The sequence below is a fragment of the Salmo salar genome, chromosome ssa02 (genome assembly GCF_905237065.1).
Source record: "Salmo salar chromosome ssa02, Ssal_v3.1, whole genome shotgun sequence".
Taxonomy (NCBI): Eukaryota; Metazoa; Chordata; class Actinopteri; order Salmoniformes; family Salmonidae; genus Salmo; species Salmo salar.
This window is the reverse complement of record NC_059443.1, coordinates 59,275,097-59,301,250: the sequence shown is the minus strand read 5'-3', so window position 1 is coordinate 59,301,250 and position 26,154 is coordinate 59,275,097. Positions and strand designations below refer to the sequence as shown.

The following is a 26,154-nucleotide window of genomic DNA, read 5'->3' as shown; positions in this document are numbered from 1 at the left end:
TGACCCTGGAGTCAAAATAATTGAAGAATTTCAATGGCACTTATTGATTTTACAGAAATGCTGTAATAATATGATTGTCTTTTTAGTTTTTCAAAACCAGAAAAAGTTGTTTATGCTACAATAATAGCATTAACACAGTCGAGTGAAATTCTATGAAGTTTGTTTTGATACATTTGATTTATGTGACATAGAGGAATTGTCTTTGAGGGTTTGGGGTGGGACTCTGCACTGGGGCCTGAAAACACATCTCAAACAAACTGATTTCACAAAAAAACTTTTTTAAACACAGCTCTGGTTTGTTTGTCCTATCATTAAAAGGCAACATTGCCAGCACGCGCGTCCTCAAAACGATAGGAACAAATTGGCCCAATTAGGCCGACATGCACACAGATGCAGAAGTGTTGTGATAGTTAATGAACGCTATTAAGCCCGATGATTAATCGTCTCTTACTAAAACTCATTCCAAGTTTACCGCCTCACTCAAGGGGCCCACGGATTTGGGAATTAACAAAAGCAACATTAATAATACTGATAGATAATTCAAAGAAGTGGATTGTGAAGTTTGTAGCAAATATGCTTTGGAAATGCGTCGTCGATGAACAGAGAGTCACTGGCAAAAGCTGAAAGCCACAAAAGCAGTGACAGAGTTAGTTTGTTTCTTAAACGTATGGTGACATTGTAGGGAAGAGCAATGGCAGACATTCAAGGAGAAAGACACACACACACACACACACACCCCTATCCCCATGCAAACTTGGATCCTGTCAACCCTCCTCTCTCTCTGTGCTTTTTCCTTCATTCTTCAACACACACACAGCTTGGAGTGGTGCAGTTGACTGCATTCCATTTAGCCGGGGCAGCCTCCAAGAGAATCCAGAAGCTAAGTCTCCTCTGCAATTCTAATCTGGAGTGAGCTTCACCATGACGGTGATCCCTTATCTTTTTATCCTTCGCTTCCAGGCTTCTTTTTTTCATCCTCCACTCCATATGCCAGTGGTATATTGATAGGGCGGCTTAGGCAGAAGTTGTAACGCTAGATGTGTTTGTGTTCGAGTAGTGTGCTGGAGTCTCTCCTCAAGTACCATCAGCCAGTTCCGTTTATTTGATCTATTCCAGTACTATTCCACTCAAGTAATCCGTTAACTTGTGTAATGTTTACTACGTGTATTGTGTGCCAGTTTACTTACATTGTATTTACACTGTACCTACTTCTGCATAATTCAGGGATAATTAATGTGAAGCGGGACCCATCTGTCTACTCACCACTCAAAGTCGGCCTCTGTGCAGTCGCAGGGCTCCGAGGTCATCGTGACCGAGTACGTCTTACCCATAACGCACCTGGCTATGGGCTTCAACTTCCTGTAGATTCTTTTCACTCCCATGATGCACGGTTCGCCCTGTGGATATATTTTACGAGTTGAAAAAAAAAACTGAGAAAAAGGGTTGTTTTTGTTACATTTCCCATCGCCATAAATAATTTACTGCAGTGCGGTGAACCATGCCTGTATCATCATGTGTGTGAAAAGGCATGCCGTTGCTTTTTCCTTTACATGGGCTTTTTTTGAATTCCTGCCCACTGAGGCTCATGTTGTGTGGTGTGCTAGTGGTAAGCGATGCTAAACTTAAAACACTTCTCTCTCTCATGTATCCTACACCCAAGCTGTTGCAGCTCGCTTGACTTAGTTTCGAAAAAACATTAAGATTTTTCGTTTTGATACATAGGGCCTTGCTGGATGAATCTAAATGGTTTTTTTAGGGGTGAAATAGTGGTTCTGCCATTCTCTCTCCTAGAGTCAGATGGTTTAACAGGAGGCAAGAGGAGTGTACCCCTCAGAGGCAGAGTTGGTTCTCTCTCTCTCTCTCTCTCTCTCACACACTCACTCACTCACTCACTCAATAGGGATAGCTACGTAGATTACATGCATATGAATGTTTACTATGACAGCAAATACACTGAATGTGGAGTCAGGTGGTTTAACAGGAGGCTAGAGGAGTGTACCCCTCAGAGGCTGAGTTGGTTCTCTCTCTCTCTCAACGTGATAACACAAATGGCCTGATTGGGTCCAAATGGTCTTAAAGCCACAATCTGCCATTTCAACACCTTACCCTGCCACAGACTGATGCTTTAAAAAAACCACACCACAGCCTTTCCTTTGGGCCAGTTCCCAATTTGTTCTTCAATGTTTACCTCTATAATTGAATTGGACTGTTGTACACTTCCACGGCTATATGTTTTGATCGTTAGGGCCAGCCCAATCATATAGATGTCTGAGTTGATTATGGTAGCTCGGTCAGAATAAAGAAGCACTCTCCATCTCATCCTTATGTTTGGCTCTGGGTCTGTCTAGGCTTGAGGTAGAGCATTCGCTCTGGCTCAAACGTATGCAGTGTTTTATAAAGAGAGTTGTAGAGACATACATACATCAGCAAGAATTAGAGGGAGTATGTCTAAGTGCTTTTGGGCCTGAGGGAGAGGAACGCCCGGCACCTGAATAGCGCATACTCAACAGCTCAACACAAAGCAGAGGTTGGAGATAGGGGAGTGATCAAGCAGTACAGTGCATGTCAAAACTGTCTTTCATTCGATTAAGGGTCTCGGTCTATCTAGACCTCTCTGTCAAGTAAATTATAAGAGATGGAGGTTTGTGGGAATGGCTACAGAGCACACATAGTAGCAGTAGGGGCGGCATGTAGCTCAGCGGTTAAGAGCATTGAGCCAGTAACCGAGAGGTCGCTGGTTTCGAAACCCCAAGATGACTAGGTGAAAAATCTACCGATGATACCCTTAAGCAAGACACTTTACCTGGATAAGAGAATAGGCTAAATGACAAAACATTTTATGTCGCAGGTTAAAGAGACATCGTGCAAAAATCGCTCCGCCGTTTCCTGGTTGCTAAAATTGAAATAGTTCATTAGAATTAGCCTAATTTCAGGTAATGTGTCAAGTATAGTGTAGAGAATCATTGTAACATCTAAACCGCTGTGAAATATATTTTCCCGTAAGCAAAAATAGTGTTTGAAGCTGGTGTACAAAATTGTAAGTAAGACAGAAAACAAAACTTATGAACAGGAGGCATAGAAATAGCGCATATAGAACATACAGTTGAAGTTTACATACACTTAGGTTGGAGTCAATGAAACTCGTTTTTCAACCATTCCACAAATTGCTTGTTAACAAACTATAGTTTTGGCAAGTCGGTTAGGACATCTACTTTGTGCATGACACAAGTAATTTTTCCAACAATTGTTTACAGACAGATTATTTCACTTATAATTCACTGTATCACAATTCTAGTGGGTCAGAAGTTTACATACACTAAGTTGACTGTGCCTTTAAACAGCTTGGAAAATTCCAGAAAATTATGTCATGGCTTTAGAAGCTTCTGATAGGCTAATTGACATCATTTGAGTCAATTGGAGGTGTACCTGTGGATGTATTTCAAGGCCTACCTTCAAACTCAGTGCCTCTTTGCTTGCTTGACATCATGGGAAAATCCAAAGAAATAAGCCAAGACCTCAGAAAAAAATTGTAGACCTCCACAAGTCTGGTTCATCCTTGGGAGCAATTTCCAAACACCTGAAGGTACCACGTTCATCTGTACAAACAATAGTACGCAAGTATAAACACCATGGGACCACACAGCCGTCATACCACTCAGGAAGGAGATGTGTTCTGTCTCCTAGAGATGAACGTACTTTGGTGCGAAAAGTGCAAAGCAGTTCGCAACTGCACATGGGACAAAGATCGTACTTTTTGGAGAAATGTCCTTTGGTCTGATGAAACAAAAATAGAAACTGTTTGGCTATAATGACCGTCGTTATGTTTGGAGGAAAAAGGGGGAGGCCTTCAAGCCGAAAAACACGATCCCAACCGTGAAGCACGGGGGTGGCAGCATCATGTTGTGGGGGTGCTTTGCTGCAGGAGGGGCTGGTGCACTTCACAAAATAGATGGCATCATAAGCAAGGAAAATTATGTGGATACATTGAAGCAACATCTCAAGACATCAGTCAGTAAGTTAAAGCTTGGTTGCAAATGGGTCTTCCAAATGGACAATGATCCCATGCATACATCCAAAGTTGTGGCAAAATGTCAAGGTATTGGAGCGGCCATCACAAAGCCCTGACCTCAATCCTATAGAACTGAAAAAGCGTGTGTGAGCAAGGAGGCCTACAAACCTGACTCAGTTACACCAGCTCTGTCAAGAGGAATGGGCCAAAATTCACCCAACTTATTGTGGGAAGCTTGTGGAAGGCTACCCGAAACGTTTGACCCAAGTTAAACAATTTCAAGGCAATGCTACCAAATACTAATTGATTGTATGTAAACTTCTGACCCACTGGGAATGTGATGAAAGAAATAAAAGCTGAAATAAATAATTCTCTCTACTATTTTTATGACTTTTCACAATCTTAAAGTAAAGTGGTGATCCTAACTGACCTAAGACAGGGATTTTTACTATAATTAAATGTCAGGAATTGTGAAAAACAGAGTTTAAATGTATTTGGCTAAGGTGTATGTAAACTTCCGACTTCAACTGTATGTAGGTGCCATTACCCGGTTGTGTAGGTGCCATGTCTGGTAATCCCCCTCTGTACATCTCCGGTTGAAGATGGACCTGAAGTCAATCTTGACCAGCTGCCACTCGGACCGGTGACTGACGTGTCCAAAGATCCTGCAAACAGCAAGGAACCTTACAGCTGCAGCAGAAAAGGTACACTGGTATCTGGTTGTCAGACAGCAAAGCCACAGCAGCTGTGAACACTGATAGTAGGTACACTACACTGAAACACAGCAGTTTGGTTATAATGATTAGGGTGGCAGAGGGAAAAACACAGGTCAAACTAAGGAGTGTCTGGTACGGCACCCATATTAGGAAGTTCCTCAGTTGTCAGACCGAGGCATCAGTCAAGACAAGTCACTTCTGAGCTGAATAAAATATACTTAGTTGGATAGAGGAATGTAAAAGTGTGGAGTCAACATATTTTCTTTCTTTGACTTGGACGAACATGACAGTTATTACTAAAAGCTTTAGAGAAATTGCATTTGGCAACTAATGGAATCTAAATGAATCACTTAACAAAAAGAGATATGTCTTACAGGGTGTGTATTCCCCATAGATTCAACAAAAACTTCAACCGAAATTCAAGGTTATAACACCACCTCAAATTAACATTCACACATCTCAGAAAACATTCCTTCTCAGACAAAATTGGGTGGGAGTTTTACTGGAATTTACCTCCTCTCTCTGCTAATCAAACAACAAATTTATCACAAACAATCCATCAATTAACGGACTGAGACGCTGGTCTACAACTGTCACTAACTGTAAAATCATTATTAACTGATAAGAAAATGGTCTGAAATGAACTAATGATAAATAATGAGGTGTCCATACACAGAGATGCAGAGAAAAAGAGTACACATTTCATTTTGAAAAGCTGTAGTAGGCTGTCAACAATCTCCTAACAGTATCATATCCCACAGTCCTGTCTGTCTCAGCTGGTTCAGAGAAGTGTATAGCACTCTGGGCCTACAGGGAGAAAGTCATTTATCCTATCTTTTCCTTCCATCTTCCTCGCTCTCTGTCTCAGTCTCTCCCCTCATCTCTCTCAACTCTCTCTCTCCCCACTTCTGTCCTTCCCTCTCCCAGTCTCGGCAGCTGTGGCCTATCCTTCTATTGCCGTGCTGACTACAAAGTCAACTGTCCGTCACTCAGTTTTCGGTGATGACAGGTGTTAGAAAACACTGATGTAAGGGCTACGGGAAACCTTATGCAGCAGCCGTCAAAGTTTTACACCAAAAAAGTACAATAAGAGCATGTAGTATAGCTAAGTGGGTCATTCTAGAAGGAAATAAGTTGTAGAAAAGACGGAAAACTTCATATGCCATGTTTCTTAAAACTATTGAGTCAATGTTGCTACATAATGCAGAAAGAACTTTTAGAGCCCTACTTTCCTATTCGGTCCTTTAGCCATAGTCTATTTTATTTTTGATGATGTTCCTCATGTTCTTCAAAACGGAGTGCTCTGCTGTCGCCGGTCTCCCAACACCACTGATGTCTCTGTGATCATAATCCCGAGACAGATGGTTTTGATGTGACGCTAAACCTTGAGAGGGATCTATTCCATTCATGTTAGGGAAAATGGGCAGCCAGCATGTCGTTACTACGAGTGGTTTGGATACGAGCAAAACTCCCACCCTCGCATACAACGTTAACACATCTAACACGGTTACGGTTCATTCAATCTCAATTCATTATGTTAACACATAAAACATACTGTATATCTGCAATCAGATGGGATTTGATTTTACTGTGTGGTGTAGTGGTAGCGCTGTAGTCTATACGGACAACATTCAGTAACACTTCTGGGCCAACGTTTGAATCCTGCATCCACCCCTTTTGGTTCGGACTTTCCCTTATCGGTCTCTCTCTCATTCAAAATTGGGTAAATAAAGTTGATTTACGTCATAATGAGAGTCTCCTCCCCCGGCTCCCCTAGTAACCCGTCCACAAACAGGGGCGACATGGTGAAACTGTATTTATTCCACTGTCTCCCCTCGTCGAAACTCATCCTGTGGGAGGAACCATAGAAAAAGGATGAGAACTACTGTATTTAACAGTATTATAGTATTTTCTTCTGTATCTCTATGGGAGAGACCATAGCAATAGAATGAGAACTCCATTAGTGTAATTAACAGTATTATAAACTCAGCAATAAAAGAAACGTCCCCTTTTCAGGACCCTGTCTTTCAAAGATAATTCGTTAAAATCCAAATAACTTCACAGATCTTCATTGTAAAGGGTTAAAACACTGTTTCCTATGCTTGTTCAATGAACCATAAACAATTAATGAGCATGCACCTGTGGAACGGTAATTAAGACACTAAAAGCTTACAGACGGTAGGCAATTATGGTCACAGTTATGAAAACTTAGGACACTAAAGAGGCCTTTCTACTGACTATGAAAAACACCAAAAGAAAGATGCCCAGGGTCCCTGCTCATCTGCGTAAACGTGTCTAAGGCATGCTGCAAGGAGGCATGAGGACTGCAGATGTGGCCAGGGCAATAAATTGCAATGTCCGTACTGTGAGACGCCAAAGACAGCGCTACAGGGAGACAGGACGGACAGCTGATCGTCCTCGCAGTGGCAGACCACGTGTAACAACACCTGCACAGGATTGGTACATCCGAACATCACACCTGCGGGACAGGTACAGGATGGCAACAACAACTGCCCGAGTTACACCAGGAACGCACAATCCCTCCATCAGTGCTCAGACTGTCCGCAATAGGCTGAGAGAGGCTGGACTGAGGGCCTGTAGGCATGTTGTAAGGCAGTTCCTCACCAGACATCACCAGCAACAATGTCGCCTATGGGCACAAACCCACCATCGCTGGACCAGACAGGACTGGCCAAAAGTGCTCTTCACTGACGAGTCATGGTTTTGCCTCACCAGGGGGGATGGTCGGATTTGCGTTTATCGTCGAAGGAATGAGAGTTACACTGAGGCCTGTACTCTGGAGCAGGATCGATTTGGAGGTGGAGGGTCCGTCTTGGTCTGCGGTGTGTAACAGCATCATCGGACTGAGCTTGTTGTCATTGCAGGCAATCTCAACGCTGTGCATTACAGGGAAGACATCCTCCCCCCTCATGTGGTACCCTTCCTGCAGGCTCATCCTGACATGACACCCCAGCTTGACAATGCCACCAGCCATACTGCTCGTTCTGTGCATGATTTCCTGCAAGACAGGAATGTCAGTGTTCTGCCATGGCCAGCGAAGAGCCCGGATCTCAATCCCATTGAGCACATCTGGGACCTGTTGGATCGGAGGGTGAGGGCTTGGGCCATTCCCCCAGAAATGTCCGGGAACTTGCAGGTGCCTTGGTGGAAGAGTGGGGTAACATCTCACAGCAAGAACTGGCAAATCTGGTGCAGTCTATGAGGAGGAGATGCACTGCAGTACTTAATGCAGCTGGTGGCCACACCAGATACTGACAGTTACTTTTGATTTTGACTCCCCCTTTGTTCAGGGACACATTATACCATTTCTGTTAGTCACATGTCTGTGGAACTTGTTCAGTTTATGTCTCAGTTGTTGAATCTTGTTATGTTCAGACAAATATTTACACATGTTAAGTTTGCTGAAAATGAACGCAGTTGACAGTGAGGACGTTTCTTTTTTTTGCTGAGTTTATTATTTTCTGCTGTATCTTTATGGTAGAAGCCATAGAAATATAATAATAACACATACCATAACTGATGGACAGAATTATAACATAGTATAGTGTATAATATTACAGTATTATATGCATCTCTATGGGAGAAAACAAACATCTTCTCCAGTGCCTTATCAAACTGATAAAAACTGAATTTTAATTATTCCACCATGACATAGGATATGAGCACTGCATTTCTAAAGGCATTGAAAGGCAAGGCTTACATCACGTAACGAACAGGGAAAGGTGAAATTAAATAGCAATCGTCAAAGGAGGAGAATATCTCACGGCCTACTGGTTTGGAATTACACTAATCACTTCCTATGTTCTTAGACATACTCATTACACTATCAGGCTTGTGGGAACGTGAGGATTGAGTCTTCCTCAGAGAGAGAGAGAGTTGATGCAAACCATGCCAAATTCTATTTCTCTAATAGGGATTCACCATAGGTGTCGGATGGGGAGTGGAGTGTGTCTTATAGCCACCAGGGCCCCTCCTTGGTCCAGGTAGAGAACACTGTACTCCTCATCAAAGATCTGAAAGGCAAAAGGTATAAAGTATAAACTCAATATATGACTAGCGTTATTGATTACCAAGACATTTTTGTTTTAGTAGTGGACTTTAATGTTGATGAAAGAGCAACCTAATGAACGAAGGTACACACACATAGGCATGCACACACATACACACCCCCCTTACACACATCAGATCTCCCTTCCTCCCTCCCTCTCTCTCTCTCCCTCTCCCCCCCACTCTCAAAACCAAACCCCCCCCCCCACACACACACACCAGATCTCCCTTCCTCTCTCTCTCTCCCCCCCGCTCTCAAAACCAAAACACACCACACTTTGATGTGGTGTGACGTTGCCGCGTCAATTCTCTACCCATTATTTTTCATCTGCGTCCTTTAATTAGACACGAGGCCCATTAAATTGAAATCGTGGCCGTCAAATAAGGGAAGTGGAGGAGAGGTGGCACAGACATCCACCCACGGGCATCGTTGTACGGGCAAAGGCAGGGGGGCTACCGAATAACATTAGTCTCAAGATCTCATTTGATTATCTGCACTAAATCACAGCGGCGGGTGGCAAGGTGGTGGATTAAACACCATCCTGGGGATGATGATGTAGTTATTGAAATGGTGAGGATCTCCCTCCCTCCCCCTCACCTGTCTCCATGTGTTGCCGGCGTCCGAGGTGATGAACATGCTCACGTTGCTGGTGGTCAACTCCGCTCCGATGGAGCCTGATGAGAGGGGTGGGGGTGGGGGAGGTTGGGTGAAGTGTTCAGGATGAGAGAGTCCCGTATGACTTTAGCCACCTGCTAAACTATTGATATCCTTGAGGGTGTGGGGCTGATTTAAATCAAATCCAAAATTCCACAGCTGTCTGATATACTGTACATGACCTTAATAAAAAGTTCAAAGTCATACAGGAAGTGTCTTAAATTACAGAAGTGATTAATGTAATTTCTTCCTGAAGGACGCACAGACTGTATACTAAAGTCAAAGTCAGTATTGTCCTTTCATACATTGACATTGAAAACTAAAAAGGTTTCCTAACACACATTACAGAAATATAGTCCACTTACTGTGCAGTATTAACCATCCAGTCTCCTCTACCACATAAAGACCTCCGCTTTCAGACTGAGGCTGTTGAGTCTTCTACTATAATTACTCCCATTTAGTGGCTAATTAGAGTCAGGTGGTTTAAAAGGAGGCTAGAGGAGAAGTGTTCCAGAGTGTACCCCTCAGTGGCAGAGTTGGCTAACCCTGTGTCTCACTGGCTCTGTGTGTGTCTCACTGGCTCTGTGTGTGTCTCACTGGCTCTGTGTGTGTCTCACTGGCTCTGTGTGTGTCTCACTGGCTCTGTGCGTGTCTCACTGGCTCTGTGCGTGTCTCACTGGCTCTGTGCGTGTCTCACTGGCTCTGTGCGTGTCTCACTGGCTCTGTGTGTGTGTGTCTCACTGGCTCTGTGTGTGTGTCTCACTGGCTCTGTGTGTGTGTGTCTCACTGGCTCTGTGTGTGTGTGTCTCACTGGCTCTGTGTGTGCGTCTCACTGGCTCTGTGTGTGCGTCTCACTGGCTCTGTGTGTGTGTCTCACTGGCTCTGTGTGTGTGTCTCACTGCCTCTGTGTGTGTGTCTCACTGGCTCTGTGTGTGTGTGTCTCACTGGCTCTGTGTGTGTGTCTCACTGGCTCTGTGTGTGTGGCTCACTGGCTCTGTGTGTGTGTGTCTCACTGGCTCTGTGTGTGTGTCTCACTGGCTCTGTGTGTGTGTGTCTCACTGGCTCTGTGTGTGTGTGTCTCACTGGCTCTGGGTGTGTGTGTCTCACTGGCTCTGTGTGTGTGTCTCAATGGCTCTGTGTGTGTGTCTCACTGGCTCTGTGTGTGTGTCTCACTGGCTCTGTCTGTGTGTCTCACTGGCTCTGTGTGTGTGTCTCACTGGCTCTGTGTGTGCGTCTCTCTCACTGGCTCTGTGTGTGTGTGTCGCACTGGCTCTGTGTGTGTGTGTCTCTCTGGCTCTGTGTGTGTGTGTCTCTCTCACTGGCTCTGTGTGTGTGTGTCTCTCTCACTGGCTCTGTGTGTGTCTCACTGGCTCTGTGTGTGTGTCTCACTGGCTCTGTGTGTGTCTCACTGGCTCTGTGTGTGCGTCTCTCGCACTGGCTCTGTGTGTGTGTGTGTGTGTCTGCCTGGCTCTGTGTGTGCGTGTCTCCCTGGCTTTGTGTGTGCGTCTCTCTCACTGGCTCTGTGTGTGTGTGTGTTTGTGTCGCACTGGCTCTGTGTGTGTCGCACTGGCTCTGTGTGTGTGTGTGTGTGTCGCACTAGCTCTGTGTGCGTGTGTGTCTCACTGGCTCTGTGTGTGTGTGTGTGTGTGTGTGTGTGTGTGTGTGTGTGTGTGTGTGTGTGTGTGTGTGTGTGTGTGTGTGTGTGTGTGTGTGTGTGTGTGTGTGTGTGTGTGTGTGTGTGTGTGTGTGTGTCTCACCGGCTCTGTGTGTGTGTCTCACTGGCTCTGTGTATGTATGTCTCTCTGTCTGTGTGTGTGTGTGTGCATCTCTCTCACTGGCTCTGTGTGTGTGTGTGTGTCTCACTGGCTCTGTGTGTGTGTGTGTATCTCACTGGCTCTCTGTGTGTGTGTCTCACTGCCTCTGTGTGTGTGTCTCACTGCCTCTGTGTGTGCGTCTCTCTCACTGCCTCTGTGTGTGCGTCTCTCTCACTGCCTCTGTGTGTGTGTGTGTGTGTCTCACTGGCTCTGTGTATGTGTGTCTCTCTGTCTGTGTGTGTTTGCGCATCTCTCTCACTGGCTCTGTGTGTGTCTCACTGGCTCTGTGTGTGTGTGTGTCTCACTGGCTCTGTGTGTGTGTGTGTCTCACTGGCTCTGTGTGTGCGTCTCTTGCACTGGCTCTGTGTGTGTGTGTTTGTGTCTCACTGGCTCTGTGTGTGTGTCTCTCGCACTGGCTCTGTGTGTGTGTGTTTGTGTCGCACTGGCTCTGTGTGTGTCGCACTGGCTCTGTGTGTGTGTGTGTGTGTGTGTGTCGCACTGGCTCTGTGTGCGTGTGTGTCTCACTGGCTCTGTGTATGTGTGTCTGTCTGTGTGTGTGTGTGCATCTCTCTCACTGGCTCTGTGTGTGTGTGTGTCTCACTGGCTCTGTGTGTGTGTGTGTGTATCTCACTGGCTCTGTGTGTGTGTCTCACTGGCTCTGTGTGTGTGTGTCTCACTGCCTCTGTGTGTGTGTGTCTCACTGCCTCTGTGTGTGTGTCTCACTGCCTCTGTGTGTGTGTCTCACTGCCTCTGTGTGTGTGTCTCACTGGCTCTGTGTGTGTGTGTCTCACTGCCTCTGTGTGTGTGTCTCACTGCCTCTGTGTGTGTGTCTCACTGCCTCTGTGTGTGTGTCTCACTGCCTCTGTGTGTGTGTCTCACTGCCTCTGTGTGTGTGTCTCACTGCCTCTGTGTGTGTGTCTCACTGCCTCTGTGTGTGTGTCTCACTGCCTCTGTGTGTGTGTCTCACTGCCTCTGTGTGTGCGTCTCTCTCACTGCCTCTGTGTGTGTGTGTGTGTGTGTGTGTCGCACTGGCTCTGTGTGTGTGTGTCTCACTGGCTCTGTGTATGTGTGTCTCTCTGTCTGTGTGTGTTTGCGCATCTCTCTCACTGGCTCTGTGTGTGTCTCACTGGCTCTGTGTGTGTGTGTGTCTCACTGGCTCTGTGTGTGTGTGTGTCTCACTGGATCTGTGTGTGCGTCTCTCGCACTGGCTCTGTGTGTGTGTGTTTGTGTCGCACTAGCTCTGTGTGTGTCGCACTGGCTCTGTGTGTGTGTGTGTTGCACTGGCTCTGTGTGCGTGTGTGTCTCACTGGCTCTGTGTGTGTGTGTGTCTCACTGGCTCTATGTGTGTGTGTGTGTCTCACTGGCTCTGTGTATGTGTGTCTCTCTGTCTGTGTGTGTGTGTGCATCTCTCTCACTGGCTCTGTGTGTGTGTGTGTCTCACTGGCTCTGTGTGTGTGTGTGTCTCACTGGCTCTGTGTGTGCGTCTCTCTCACTGGCTCTGTGTGTGTGTGTGTCGCACTGGCTCTGTGTGTGTGTGTCTCCCTGGCTCTGTGTGTGCGTGTCTCACTGGCTCTGTGTGTGCGTGTCTCACTGGCTTTGTGTGTGCGTCTCTCTCACTGGCTCTGTGTGTGTGTGTTTGTGTCGCACTGGCTCTGTGTGTGTGTGTGTGTGTGTGTCGCACTGGCTCTGTGTGCGTGTGTGTCGCACTGGCTCTCTCTCTCCCTCTCTCTTTTCTCCCTCTCTCGCTCCCCTTCCATTCTTCCTTCCTTCCCTCCCTCTCCAGACCTCCTTCCTAACAGGAGGGTACAGGAGAACTGTTCCAGAGTGTAACCCTCAGAGCCCCCCTCCCTCCAAATCATCTCTCTCCCCACTGCATGCTGTATGCCTCTTCTACTGTTCTTTGTTTAACGTATTATTATCTATCCTGACACCTAGTCACTTTATCCTGCCTTCATGTACATATCTACCTCAAATACATCATACTACTGCACATTGATCTACTCCCTGTATGCCGCTCAATTCTTGTGTATTATATTCCTCTTGTGTTACTATTTTTAAACTCTGCATTGTTGGGAAGGGCTTGTATGTAAGCATTTCACGGTAAAGTCTACACCTGTTGTATTCTGCGCATGTGACAAATTAAATGTGATTTTATTTAACTAGATTTGTACCCTAGGATTAAGGGCTTTTATCCAGTGTCGAGGTGAAACAGTGCTCTGCTCGCTTTCCGTACAGCTGTTGCTTTAGAGATCTATGACCCAGGAAAACACTGTCGGTTACAATAGCCTACTTTGAATGGATACAGAGATGTGAAATAACGATTTGTGTGTTTGTATGTAAATAAATGACTGGTCCCATAGCTGTTGTCCCAGAGCCATGACTCAGCTAAACACAGTCAGTTACATTATGGATATAATATTCTATATAATGGATACAGAGATGTTCTGTAATAACAATTGTACTTGTACTAGCGATAGACCTTCTGTCATACTATGCCAGTTATACTACCCCATAAAGTCCCAGCCCTTCAGTTCTCCAGAGACCACATGGCACTGTCTAGTAGTAGACTAGACCCACTCCTGACTTCTAAGGCATGTGGAGATATGTCATAGACTAGTCTAGCCCAGCCGGAATTAAAAGCCCTACAGCTAAAATGGGAAACCATTCTGAGACTGATGCTGGTATTGAGTCCAAAATGGCACCCTATTCCCTATTTAGTGCATAGGCTCTGATCAAAAGTAGTGCACTATATTGGGAACAGGGTGATATTTGGGGCACGACACAGTCTCTGATCCTCCTGTGGTGTTTGTTTTACTCCACTAACGGTGGGGAGATGATGAGTGCATCGAGCGGACATGCACTCCTGTGCCCGGACTCCCAGTCGGCAGCCATAAAGGGCTAAACTGTGATGGGTATAGTTTTGGGCACCACTGTGAGTTTCTGGAATATGGTTTCCTGTGTTTGGCCACAAATTTGAGTTGACACAGACATGCTGCCACCTAGGTTTTCGTGGAAGAGAAAAACTCACTGTGAATGGTAGGGCTGGTTGTTTAGTTTAAGGAAAAAAACGATATAACAAATGTCAATTTTTATACAAAGGGTGGGTCTAATCCTGAACCGCATTCCAGCTGATGTCAATTCCACAAGTTACCACCGGCTAAATCTATGACGTTAAAATACCTATTTACTCTGTTCCATCGGACTGTGCAATCCACTTTCTCATCAGCCCAGCCAGGCAATTTATAAACTTGATCTCCACTATAAAAAGCATCTAGACATTATCTCACATTTCTTTTAGACTAACATTTAGTTTTCAACAGCAGAGAAACCTTGCTGTCTGTCTCTCATTGATTCAATACTCAAGTTCAATCTCCAGCTGTCCCATAGTAATGAATGTGTCGGGAGTCGGGACGAGACAGACAGGCAGGCTGGCAACGTTTCTCAGCCAGTCGAAATCATGAATTAGCTGGCATAATATTTATAGATGTATACAAAGAAATGTCAATTGAAAAAAGGTGAAATGAAACAAAATGTAGCTAGTTTGCAGTCTTTCCAGCTTCAGTTTGAAGTGATTGACTTCATCTCGGGACTAACAACACCCGTGCCAATATATCCTCCAAACAGCGGCTTCTCGGGCATTATCACTTTTATTTATTTTATTTCACCTTTATTTAAATAGGCCATGGTGGCGAAGTAATTACAATATACTAATTAAACACTGGAGTGAATAGATGTGCAGAAGATGAATGTGCAAGTAGAGATACTGGGGTTTAAAGGAGCAAGATCAATAAATAAATACAGTATTGGGATGAGGTAGTTGGATGGGCTATTTACAGATGGGCTATGTACAGGTGCAGTGATCTGTGAGCTGCTCTGACAGCTGGTGCTTTAAGCTAATGAGTGAGATATGAGTCTCCAGCTTCAGTGATTTTTGCAGTTTGTTCCAGTCATTGGCAGCAGAGAACTGGAAGGAAAGGCGGCCAAAGGGGGAATTGGCTTTGGGGGTGACCAGTGAGATATACCTGCTGGAGCGCGTGCTACAGGTGGGTGCTGCTATGGTGACCAGTGAGCTGAGATAAGGTGGGGTTTTACCTAGCAAAGACTTGTAGATGACCTGGAGCCAGTGGGTTTGGCGACGAGTATGAAGCGAGGGCCAGTCAACGAGAGCGTACAGGTTGCAGTGGTGGGTAGTATATGGGGCTTTGGTGACAGAACGGATGGCACTGTGATAGACTGCATCAAATTTGTTGAGTAGAGTGTTGGAGGCTATTTTGTAGATGACATCGTCGAAGTCGAGGATCGGTAGGATGGTCAGTTTTACGAGGGTATGTTTGGCAGCATGAGTGAAGGATGCTTTGTTGCAAAATAGGAAGCCGATTCTAGATTTAATTTTGTATTGAAGATGCTTAATGTGAGTCTGGAAGGAGAGTTTACAGTCTTGCCAGACGCCTAGGCATTTGTAGTTGTCCACATATTCTAAGTCAGAACCGTCCAGAGTAGTGATGCTGGATGGGCGGGCAGGTGCGGGTAGCGATCGGTTGAAGAGCATGCATTTAGTTTTACTTACATTTAAGAGCAGTTGGAGGCCACGGAAGGAGAGTTGTATGGCATTGAAGCTCATCTGGAGGTTAGTTAACACATTGTCCAAAGAAGGGCCAGAAGTATACAGAATGGTGTTGTCTGCGTAGAGGTGGATCAGAGAATCACCAGCAGCAAGAGAGACATCATTGATGTATACAGAGAAGAGAGTCAGCCCGAGAATTGAGCCCTGTGTCACCCCCATAGAGACTGCCACAGGTCCGGACAACAGGCCCTCCGATTTGACAGACTAAACTCTATCAGAGAAGTAGTTGATGAACCAGGCGAGGCAGTCATTTGAGAAACCAAGGCTTTTGAGTCTGCCGATAAGAATGTGATGATTGACAGAGTCGAACGCGTTGGCCAGGACGATGAATACAACTGCACAGTAATGTCTCTTATCGATGGCGGTTATGATATCGTTTAGGACCTTGAGCGTGGCTGAGGTGCACCCATGACCAGCTCTGAAACCAGATTGTATAGCGGAGAAGGTACGGTGGGATTCAAAATGGTCGGTAATCTGGCTTGGCTTTCGAAGACCTTAGAAAGGCTGATTTGTAGGGGTCCAGATTTTTTAGAACATCAACTTTCTGGATTTGGTTGAAGGAGAAATGGGGGAGGCTTGGGCGAGTTGCTGTGGGGGTTGCAGGGCAGTTGACCGGGGTAGGGGTAGCCAGGTGGAAAGCATGGCCAGCCGTAGAAAAATGCTTATTGAAATTCTCAATTATAGTGGATTTATCAGTGGTGACAATGTTTCCTAGCCTCAGTGCAGTGGGCAGCTGGGAGGAGATGTTCTTATTCTCCATGGACTTTACAGTGCCCCAGAACATTTTTGAGTTTGTGCTACAGGATGCAAATTTCTGTTTGAAACTGCCTGTGTATATTGGTTCCTAACTTCCCTGAAATAGAAGCATGTTCAGTTGGGTGGCAAAGGTGGTATTTTACCATTACGAAACCATATATTTAATCTCTGTTCATGTGCATTGGGAGACTGTCATATCTGACTGAAAGGGCCATGTATAGCCAGTGATAAGCAGTCTGTCACGAAGAGTCAACAGTTACATACAGCACAATATAAAAGACAATAGAAGGGCGCTAGTCAGGCAGTGACTGGAGGAGAATAAGAAAAGGCACTTAAGAGGAACAGCAGGCACTCTGAAGATGCTGTCCCACTCTAGAATTCCCAAGTGTAGCACTTAGCTAGTAAATCCATCTGTATACAACGCACAGTGGTGACAGCGCGGGGACATCAGTATGGGCCAACAACAAATATTATGCATGGACGTCCTAAAGTATGCTGGATCAGAAACTTTTCAGGAAATGCTTTGGGCTGAGTACATAATTTAAATCCGGATATATTTGCAACATGAATGAAGCCCCTAAGTTGTATAACTGCCAGTGTTTGAAAACTTTAATACAGGCCTATATGTTCTTCCCGGAACGATAAAGTATGCAAATTGTCTAAACTCAACTCATAAAGTCAAAGAAACCCCTCAAGTATCTGAGCTTCACAAAATGTACACAATAAACATAACTTTACAAATCCACACTGTCACCTTAAATAAAATCCCATGTTCACCTACCTGAAGCCACAATGATCCCCGGGGCAGAGTCCTTGCTCTCGATATTCCCCGACGTGTAAGGGTTGGCCGACACATGTAGGTGAAGGTGTAGGGAACAGTATGGCTAGGGAAGAAAGACAAACAGAACAGTTAGCCTGACTCATTAACAAAGGAGGGGGAAGATCTGTCAACAGAATAGACTTAACTGTATGTCAAACAAACACTCATTAGAGAAGACCCCCAAGCAAATGGCCATCGAGTTGGGATTTATTGACACACAAATGAATGCACGCACACATACACACAGGAACACACGCACGCATTTGCACATACACACCCCCCCATCATAAATCCTCACACAAACACTACTCCCCATTGGCTCCTTCGACCATTAGTTTTGATTGGAATAACCTTTAGCTACACAATTCTCATTAGGACACTGCAAATGCCAGTACTGCGAGCGTGTGTGTTGTGTGTGTGTGTTGTGTGTGTTGTGTTTAGAGGTTTATTAAAAGGTTGACATTTTCTGACAAATGACTGCATAATATTGGGGGAAGGCAAGGTGCGCTATTGAATCACTAATTACTTTATCAAAGGGTAATTATTTTGGGGTGTATTAAGGTAGCTAAAAAGGGGCTATGCTCTACCCCTTGGCTGACTGGGACCTGTATCTATAATACACACTGTAATAAAGCTGACCATTAAAGCAAATCTGTGTTACTTTGAGCCTTATAGACGGCCAGCACACTTAACTATTAGAAAGACCCCGAATAGAGTTGATATCCACAAACAATACAGCAAAGGTCTCAACTTTGGCCATGAAAGTAGCTATTAGCTAGCATGAACAATCAACACCCAAGTTTGTGGAGAAACAAAGAAAAGAAAGGCATAGTTTGTCTCTCTCTGACACATCTCCAGCTCTAAACGTGAGATCAGTTTATTGGACTGGATCAAAATCAAAATGGCTGACCTTTCAGCTCCGCTAGCATCCTCCGCTGCACAACCTCCGGAGCGCTCAGCTTTGACGAGCAGTGCTCTTTCAGAGCTCCATCCCCCTTCCCTCACCACCTCAGCACCGCGGCAACGGCCCGGCTCAGTCAACTTCTGACAAGGCCCCGTTGACAAGTCCAACAGTGTTATGACGTGTGTGTGTGTGTGTACCCATGTGTGTTTGGTACATGCTTGCATCTGTTTGTGTGGTGTGTGTGTATCCGTGTGTGTGTGTATCCGTGTGTGTGTGTATCCGTGTGTGTGTGTGTGTGTGTGTGTGTGTGTGTGTGTGTGTGTGTGTGTGTGTGTGTGTGTGTGTGTGTGTGTGTGTGTGTGTGTGTGGGCATGCGTGTGCGTGGGCATGTGTGTGCGTGTCCTCACTAGTTCACAGCGGATACTGTTGCCCCTCAGGTCAGCAGTGGGAGCCTGCAGTAGCCTCCAGTCTCTCCCTCTGTTGTAGGTGATATAAGTCTTCACCACGTTGTCCATCTTCTTGTTGGCGAGGAACATCCCTTTTATACCCGCCACCTAGGAGATAGAGATTAGGGAAAACATGATGTAATACTTCTAAAAGAAGTAAAGATGTAATACTTCTATTATATCCTGCTATCAGCACCAAATTGTAGCTGGTCTAATAATGAGTGGTTACTTCAAGGAAGGTTCTAGACCTATTTCTAGGGAAATGGTCAGACACATTGTTCTGAACTAAAAGTGATCTTATGTTATTTTTTGTCTTTTATTAACATAAAAAGTGCAAAATGTAAGTTTTTTATGAACAAAATACGAAACCAGGCTGTCTCATCAAGATAATGGATGAGAGACAAAAATACCTGACTAAAATTACGCATTCTCAGAGTCTAGATGATAAATCACGTCTTACTTATCTTGTAATACAAACATATATTATATGGTGTTTAGCGAGATGTATTCACGTTTTTATGGTTATAGGATGTGTGTGTGTATCGCCAGAGGGGATCTACTGTAATATGCATCATAATATATTGTGCTCTGCTTAATGCAGTAGATATGATTGTGATACAGATGCAGGATCTTAATTAGACATATATTGTCAAGGCAAAATAATCCTGCAGCCACAGGATTTTAACGTTTAGTCCACAATGTTGCTTGATCGGTGGTTAGGCTATTAGCTGGCAAAAAGTGGGCTACATAACCGCGTGTTAGTGCAGGTTTTCAGTTAATTTATGTAAATCACAAAGCTCATCTGCATTTTCTGCAGTGCAGGAAAATTCTCAGCAACAAAAGAGAGAACAAATTAAGATCCGACATCTGTATCACAATCATTTCTCCTGCATTAAGCAGAGCACAATATATTATGATGCACATTACAGAAGATCCCCTCTGGCGATACACACACACATCCTATAACCATAAAAGCGTGATAACATCTCGCTAAAAGCCATTTATTACAAAATAAGTAAGAAGCGATTTATCGTCTAGACTCTAGACTCTCTGTATGTAGTAAGATACGTGTGTCCTAAGTTAATCTGACTGGGGGGCTTGGGAAATAACTCTGAATATGAAATTGAGTTGAAGTCCTCACATGCATCTGCCAAGCACTCCCTTCTCGTCAATAATTGACAGATACTTCAATCTCGCCTGGAGCTCAGATTTTAGCATATGCTATGTTTCAGGTCCCCGACCCCAATCAAGGGACTGGATTTGATTCTATCGCCGATCTCAAGGCCAAATGAGGGGCTTAGACACGGCTGGTATATCATCAACAGCTTAATTATTTAATTTTCCATGGAGCTGATATTTTCTTCCCTGGCAATCTGGTGTACAGCGGGGCCCCACGTTTGTATCAGGTATGTAAGCTAATGTCTGCAGTTATTCATCAAAGAAAAGAATGTGCGCGTCAGCAGTTTGAAACTGCTTCTGTGTTCATTCCAAAGCGCCTTTGAAAATGGAACAGCAACTCGGTTTACTTCCAAATGTGACAGGAGATTACTTTATTCTCTACACCTCCTGGTTCTCAAACTCTCCCACATTGATCGCTAGTCAAAATAATCTAATATTGCTGGAGTAGGTAATATAGAGAAAGAATAGGTCTATTTGGGAAGATTGCATTGAAACGAGGCTGTGTTTGATGGTTATTATCAGTGATATATTCATTCCATCTGTCAACTGTGTGATTGGAAATCATTCAATACATCAAAGTGCTTGGGGGTCGAACACCTTGAAACGGTATAGTTTGTACTTCTGCCAACTCTGGTTGCATTCGATATCATGGCCCCACAGGGACGCCACACTTCAAAGCCTACTATAGGCCTGGGCCTATTTACTGTACCACTAGAGTATGTGGTATAGGTATTCCAGAGCCTAGCTCCAGAGGCAACAATTCACTTCCGGTCTCATGAAAGATGAAGGCAATTGGTATCTCAAGGTTACACTCTCGAACAAACCACCTCCGTTTCTAACATTACATGCCACCCTTCTGCATTGTGAACCTGTATGTGTATTAACCATTTCTCCAGTGTATTTACAGATCAATCATGACATTAAGCATGCTCCTTCACCACACTCCTGCTTTGTTTACAGTATATTCACTGTATACATATATAAACTCATCAAAAAAAGAAACGTCCTCTCACTGTCAACTGCGTTCATTTTCAGCAAACTTAACATGTGTAAATATTTGTATGAACATAAGATTCAACAACTGAGACATAAACTGAACAAGTTCCACAGACATGTGACTAACAGAAATGGAATAATGTGTCCCTGAAAAAAGGGGGAGTCAAAATCAAAAGTAACAGTCAGTATCTGGTGTGGCCACCAGCTGCACCAGAACAAGTACTGCAGTGCATCTCCTCCTCATGGACTGCACCAGATTTGCCAGTTCTTGCTGTGAGATGTTACCCCACTCTTCCACCAAGGCACCTGCAAGTTTCCGGACATTTCTGGGGGAATAGCCCAAGCCCTCACCCTCCGATCCAACAGGTCCCAGATGTGCTCAATGGGATTGTGATCCGGGCTCTTCGCTGGCCATGGCAGAACACTGACATTCTTGTCTTGCAGGAAATCACGCACAGAACAAGCAGTATGGCTGGTGGCATTGTCATGCTGGAGGGTCATGTCAGGATGAGCCTGCAGGAAGGGTACCACATGAGGGAGGAGGATGTCTTCCCTGTAACGCACAGCATTGAGATTGCCTGCAATGACAAAAAGCTCAGTCCTATGATGCTGTGACACACCGCCCCAGACCATGACGGACCCTCCACCTCCAAATCGATCCCGCTCCAGAGTACAGGCCTCGGTGTAACGCTCATTCCTTTGACGATAAACGCAAATCCGACCATCCCCCCTGGTGAGACAAAACCATGACACTTTTTGCCAGTCATGTCTAGTCCAGCGATGGTGGGATTGTGCCCATAGGCGACATTGTTGCTGGTGATGTCTGCTGAAGACCTGCCTTACAACAGGCCTACAAGCCCTCAGTCCAGCCTCTTTCAGTCTATTGCGGACAGTCTGAGCACTGATGGAGGGATTGTGCATTCCTGGTGTAACTCGGGCAGTTGTTGTTGCCATCCTGTACCTGTCCCGCAGGTGTGATGTTCGGATGTACCGATCCTGTGCAGGTGTTGATACACGTGGTCTGCCACTGCAAGGACGATCAGCTGTCCGTCCTGTCTCCCTGTAGCGCTGTCTTTGGCGTCTCACAGTACGGACATTGCAATTCATTTCCCTGGCCACATCTGCAGTCCTCATGTCTTGTAACGGTCGTCATATAAAGGGGACCAAGGCGCAGCGTGTTGAGTGCTCATCTTTACTTTTAATGAAAACACTTAAACAAAGAAAACAAAACGACAGCCAACAGTTCTGTCAGGTTATACTAACAAAACAGAAAACAACTACCCACGAAAACAAAGGGAAAAACAGGCTGCCTAAGTATGGCTTCCAATCAGAGACAACGATAGACAGCTGCCTCCGATTGGAAACCATACCCGGCCAAAACATAGAAAAACAAAACATAGAATGCCCACCCACCTATCACACCCTGACCTAACTAAACAGAGAAAACACAGCTCTCCAAGGTCAGATCGTGAAATGTCTCCATGCAGCATGGCTAAGGAACATTCACGCAGATGAGCAGGGACCCTGGGCATCTTTCTTTTGGTGTTTTTCAGAGTCAGTAGAAAGGCCTCTTTAGTGTCCTAAGTTTTCATAACTGTGACCTTAATTGCCTACTGTCTGTAAGCTGTTAGTGTCTTAACGACCATTCCACAGGTGCATGTTCATTAATTGTTTATGGTTCATTGAACAAGCATGGGAAACAGTGTTTAAACGCTTTACAATGAAGATCTGTGAAGTTATTTGGATTTTTATGAATTATCTTTGAAAAACAGGGTCCTGAAAAAGGGACGTTTCTTTTTTTGCTGAGTATATATATTATTTTTCACAGTATTTTTATTTTATTGAGACAGAGATAGGTAGAGATGAGCAGAGAGACAGAGAGGGAGGAAGATTCAGAGAAGCCGTGGAGCCAGGATGAAGTATATGTGTTGCAGGCAGCAGTGTTACCCACTACTAGACCAGCCTCAGGCACACATACAGGTACATCTACCTTCTCTCCAGTATATTTACTTTGTACATGCACAGGAGATCTATCATGACGTTGTATATTTGCCTCATAAAGGCCTATCATGACGTTGTATATTTACCTCATAAAGGCCTATCATGATGTTGTATACAGTATTTACCTCATACAGGTCTATCATGATGTTGTATATTTACCTCATACAGGTCTAGCATGGAGTTGTATATTTACCTCATACAGGTCTACCATGATGTTGTATATTTACCTCATACAGGTCTATCATGACGTTGCCCTCGTGCCCCATGCTGCTGACTACGTTCTCCAGGGCCAGGGTGTAGAAGACCCCTCCAGTCTCTGACACGTACAGGTTGTAGGTGTCGTTCTGGTTCCACTCCTGCACCGCCGCAACCACCCGGTTCTCATCCGTACTGATCACATGCAGATCCTAGCAGAGAAAGAATGTCAGCGGGTTACATTTGACAATAAGTTGCATATATACTTTTTCATGTAATTGGAACAAATACATACATTTTCAAGCTGTAATTAATTACAGACTAATATACACTGAGTGTACAAAACATCAGGAATACCTGCTCTTTCCATGACATAGACTGACCAGGGGAAAACTATGATCCCTTATTGATGTCACTTGTTAAATCCACTTCAATCAGTGTAGAGGAAGGGGAGGAGACAGGTGATAAAATTATTTTTAAGCATTGAGAAAATTGAGACAAGTATTGTGTTGTCACGTCCTGACCATAGAAGCTGTTATTTTCTATGGTAGAGTAGGTCAGGGCGTGACTAGTATAGATTTTCTATGTTCTAGTTTCTGTATTTCTATGTTTCTTTTTTGTTGGGATGATCTCCAATTAGAGGTCATCGTTGTCTTTAATTGGAGATCATATTAAGTAGTTGTTTTTCCCACCTGGGGTTGTGGGAGATTGTATTTTGAGTAAGTGTATGTTGCACCTCTTCGTCACGGTTTGTTATTTTGTTCATTAGTGTATTTGTATGTCTTGCATAGTTTCACAGTTGAAATAAAATGTGGAACGATACACACACTGCGCTTTGGTCCCATCCTTCAGACAGCCGTGACATGTGTATTCTTGCCATTCAGTGTGAATGGGCAAGACAAAGGATTTGTGCCTTTGAATGGGGTATAGTAGTAGGTGCCAGCCGCACCGGTTTGTGTCAAGAACTTCAACGCTGCTGAGTTTTTCACGCTCGACAGTTTCCTGTGTGTATCAAGAATGGTCCACCATCCAAAGTACATCCAGCCAACTTGACACAACTGTGGGAATCATTGGAGTCAACATGGGCCGGTATCCCTGTGGAACGCTTTTGACACCTTGTAGAGTGCATGCCACGACGAATTGAGGCTGTTCTGAGGGCAACTCAATGTTTGGTGCACTAAGTTAATTGAACATTTAAATGAACATTTAAATGAATCATTTTTACAGCGATTTTGTTTAATTACAATTCAATAATTAGTTGGTAGCTAACCATTTCAAATAGATTGCATTGGTGAAACAATCAGATTTAATTAATGACATGCAGGCCAACTGTAATTTCACTTACACAATAGAATAATTACACAATAGTAATTACAGTGAAATTACACTGGAATTAACAACTTAATGAAGAGAGAATCAAGCAACACAGACTCAAACTCACACCTCCAATTTTAAAATCCCCATGTAATTATCAAATGAACAGAGGTGGTGCAGTATGTAACTCTCGAAATGTATAGCTTCCCCCTCCTTTTCACCAGTAAGGTAACAGGAAAACAATCTACTGCTTCAGAAGTAAGTGATCTGATTAAATAAAATGTTGATTTGGTACTCTCTCTAACTACTGTAGCTCCCCAATGGAGATGATAGTTTATTTAGAATGCATTCTAATTAATCCGCCGCATAATCACAAGTAAATAACATAAATTACAATCGAATCTAACCTCTCCCTTGATTAACCTTAAAAATTGACACTTTGAATCAGTTTTGATTTCCATGTACCCAAAATCAACGCCTGTTAATAGTAATATGTTAACGGGTGTATTACAGTGGCCTTTCGAGAACCTCCGTCTACGCAATTTACCCATCCCACCCCCGCTGGGTTTAATCATAAGAATAAATCAGTATCCGACCTCATTCTCACCAACGTAACTCCTGCGAGGAGGATATTGCACTTATTAACTTGAATTGTGTGCTCGTCGGCCCGCACTAACACAGAGGGACACAAGCTGTTCTCACTAGTGAATTTCATCTACCTCTGACTGCGCCTGCACACCTCAGTGTGTAGAGAGCGAGAGAGCGAGAGCGAGCGAGAGCGAGCGAGAGAGCGAGAGAGAGCGAGAGAGCGAGAGAGAGAGAGAGAGAGAGAGAGAGAGAGAGACTAGGATGGCCCATGGCTTGATTGAATGAAACATGTTTAATTGTCAATGGAGAGGCGGGAAGGCCACAAGAGAGACCACAAGCATATAGCTGCATTGAATAACAATGGCAGAAATAACGGCAGTTGGTTTTGGCCTCAGTTCACTCATAAATAACAAAGAGATGCTGGATAGAAAGCTACCTGTGTTGTTTCCAGTATTGGTCTCATGATGGCTTAGGTTTGAATTCCCATAGAGATTATTCTTTTGATGCATTTAAGGTAGGTTGAAACATAGATATATAACCACTGGACCGGAGTCTGGTCGAGTGGATAACACTCTCGCTTCCGGAACCATATACTTCCTCCTGCAGCAGGGATCCCGGTTTGTTCCCGGCATGAGCCCTAGACACTTCTGCACCCTCTACTCTGTCTTCCTGTTTCTGTTCTCCCTACTCTGTCTTCCTGCTTCTGTTCTCCCTACTCAGTCTTCCTGCTTCTGTTCCCTCTACTCTGTCTCCCTGCTTCTGCTCCTATCCTGGAATGTTGATCGACCATTGTATGACCATGTGGGTCTGTGGGTTATACCTTAGGCAAGGTGTACTTGGGTAGCTTCATGGGTGTGAAGACTTCCCGCTTGGCTGACACGTAGTAGATTGGACGCCCACCAGTTGACACCTGCAGGTCATGAAACCATTGAATGAAAACGCATTCAAGATATACGACCCATCAACCATACTACATACTAAAGCCCTGATTAATATAATCTGTTATAATACATTTCCAATAAACGTATAGCATGTTCTCTCTCACACACATACCATTGTTCGTTCACAT

At 44.5% G+C, this 26,154-nt stretch overlaps 1 protein-coding gene across 4 annotated transcripts in view; it reads right to left on the bottom strand.

Moving 5' to 3' along the window:
* The window catches only part of LOC106586852 (VPS10 domain-containing receptor SorCS1), a 165,880-nt gene that overhangs the window by 17,044 nt on the left and 122,682 nt on the right, over positions 1–26,154 (bottom strand). For all 4 annotated transcript variants that reach the window (XR_001324265.2, XR_006761805.1, XR_006761806.1 and 1 more), the window contains exons 8-16: positions 25,906–25,995; positions 23,216–23,395; positions 18,774–18,920; positions 17,424–17,526; positions 9,392–9,468; positions 8,668–8,759; positions 6,468–6,575; positions 4,557–4,674; positions 1,264–1,397 (exon numbers count right to left, since the gene is read on the bottom strand). Coding sequence is in view for 1 of the 4 variants with exons in the window: in XM_014174576.2 (XP_014030051.1) it covers positions 1,264–1,397; positions 4,557–4,674; positions 6,468–6,575; positions 8,668–8,759; positions 9,392–9,468; positions 17,424–17,526; positions 18,774–18,920; positions 23,216–23,395; positions 25,906–25,995 (1,049 nt within the window). In the remaining 3 variants the exon portion in view is untranslated. The remainder of the gene's footprint in view (positions 1–1,263; positions 1,398–4,556; positions 4,675–6,467; positions 6,576–8,667; positions 8,760–9,391; positions 9,469–17,423; positions 17,527–18,773; positions 18,921–23,215; positions 23,396–25,905; positions 25,996–26,154) is intronic.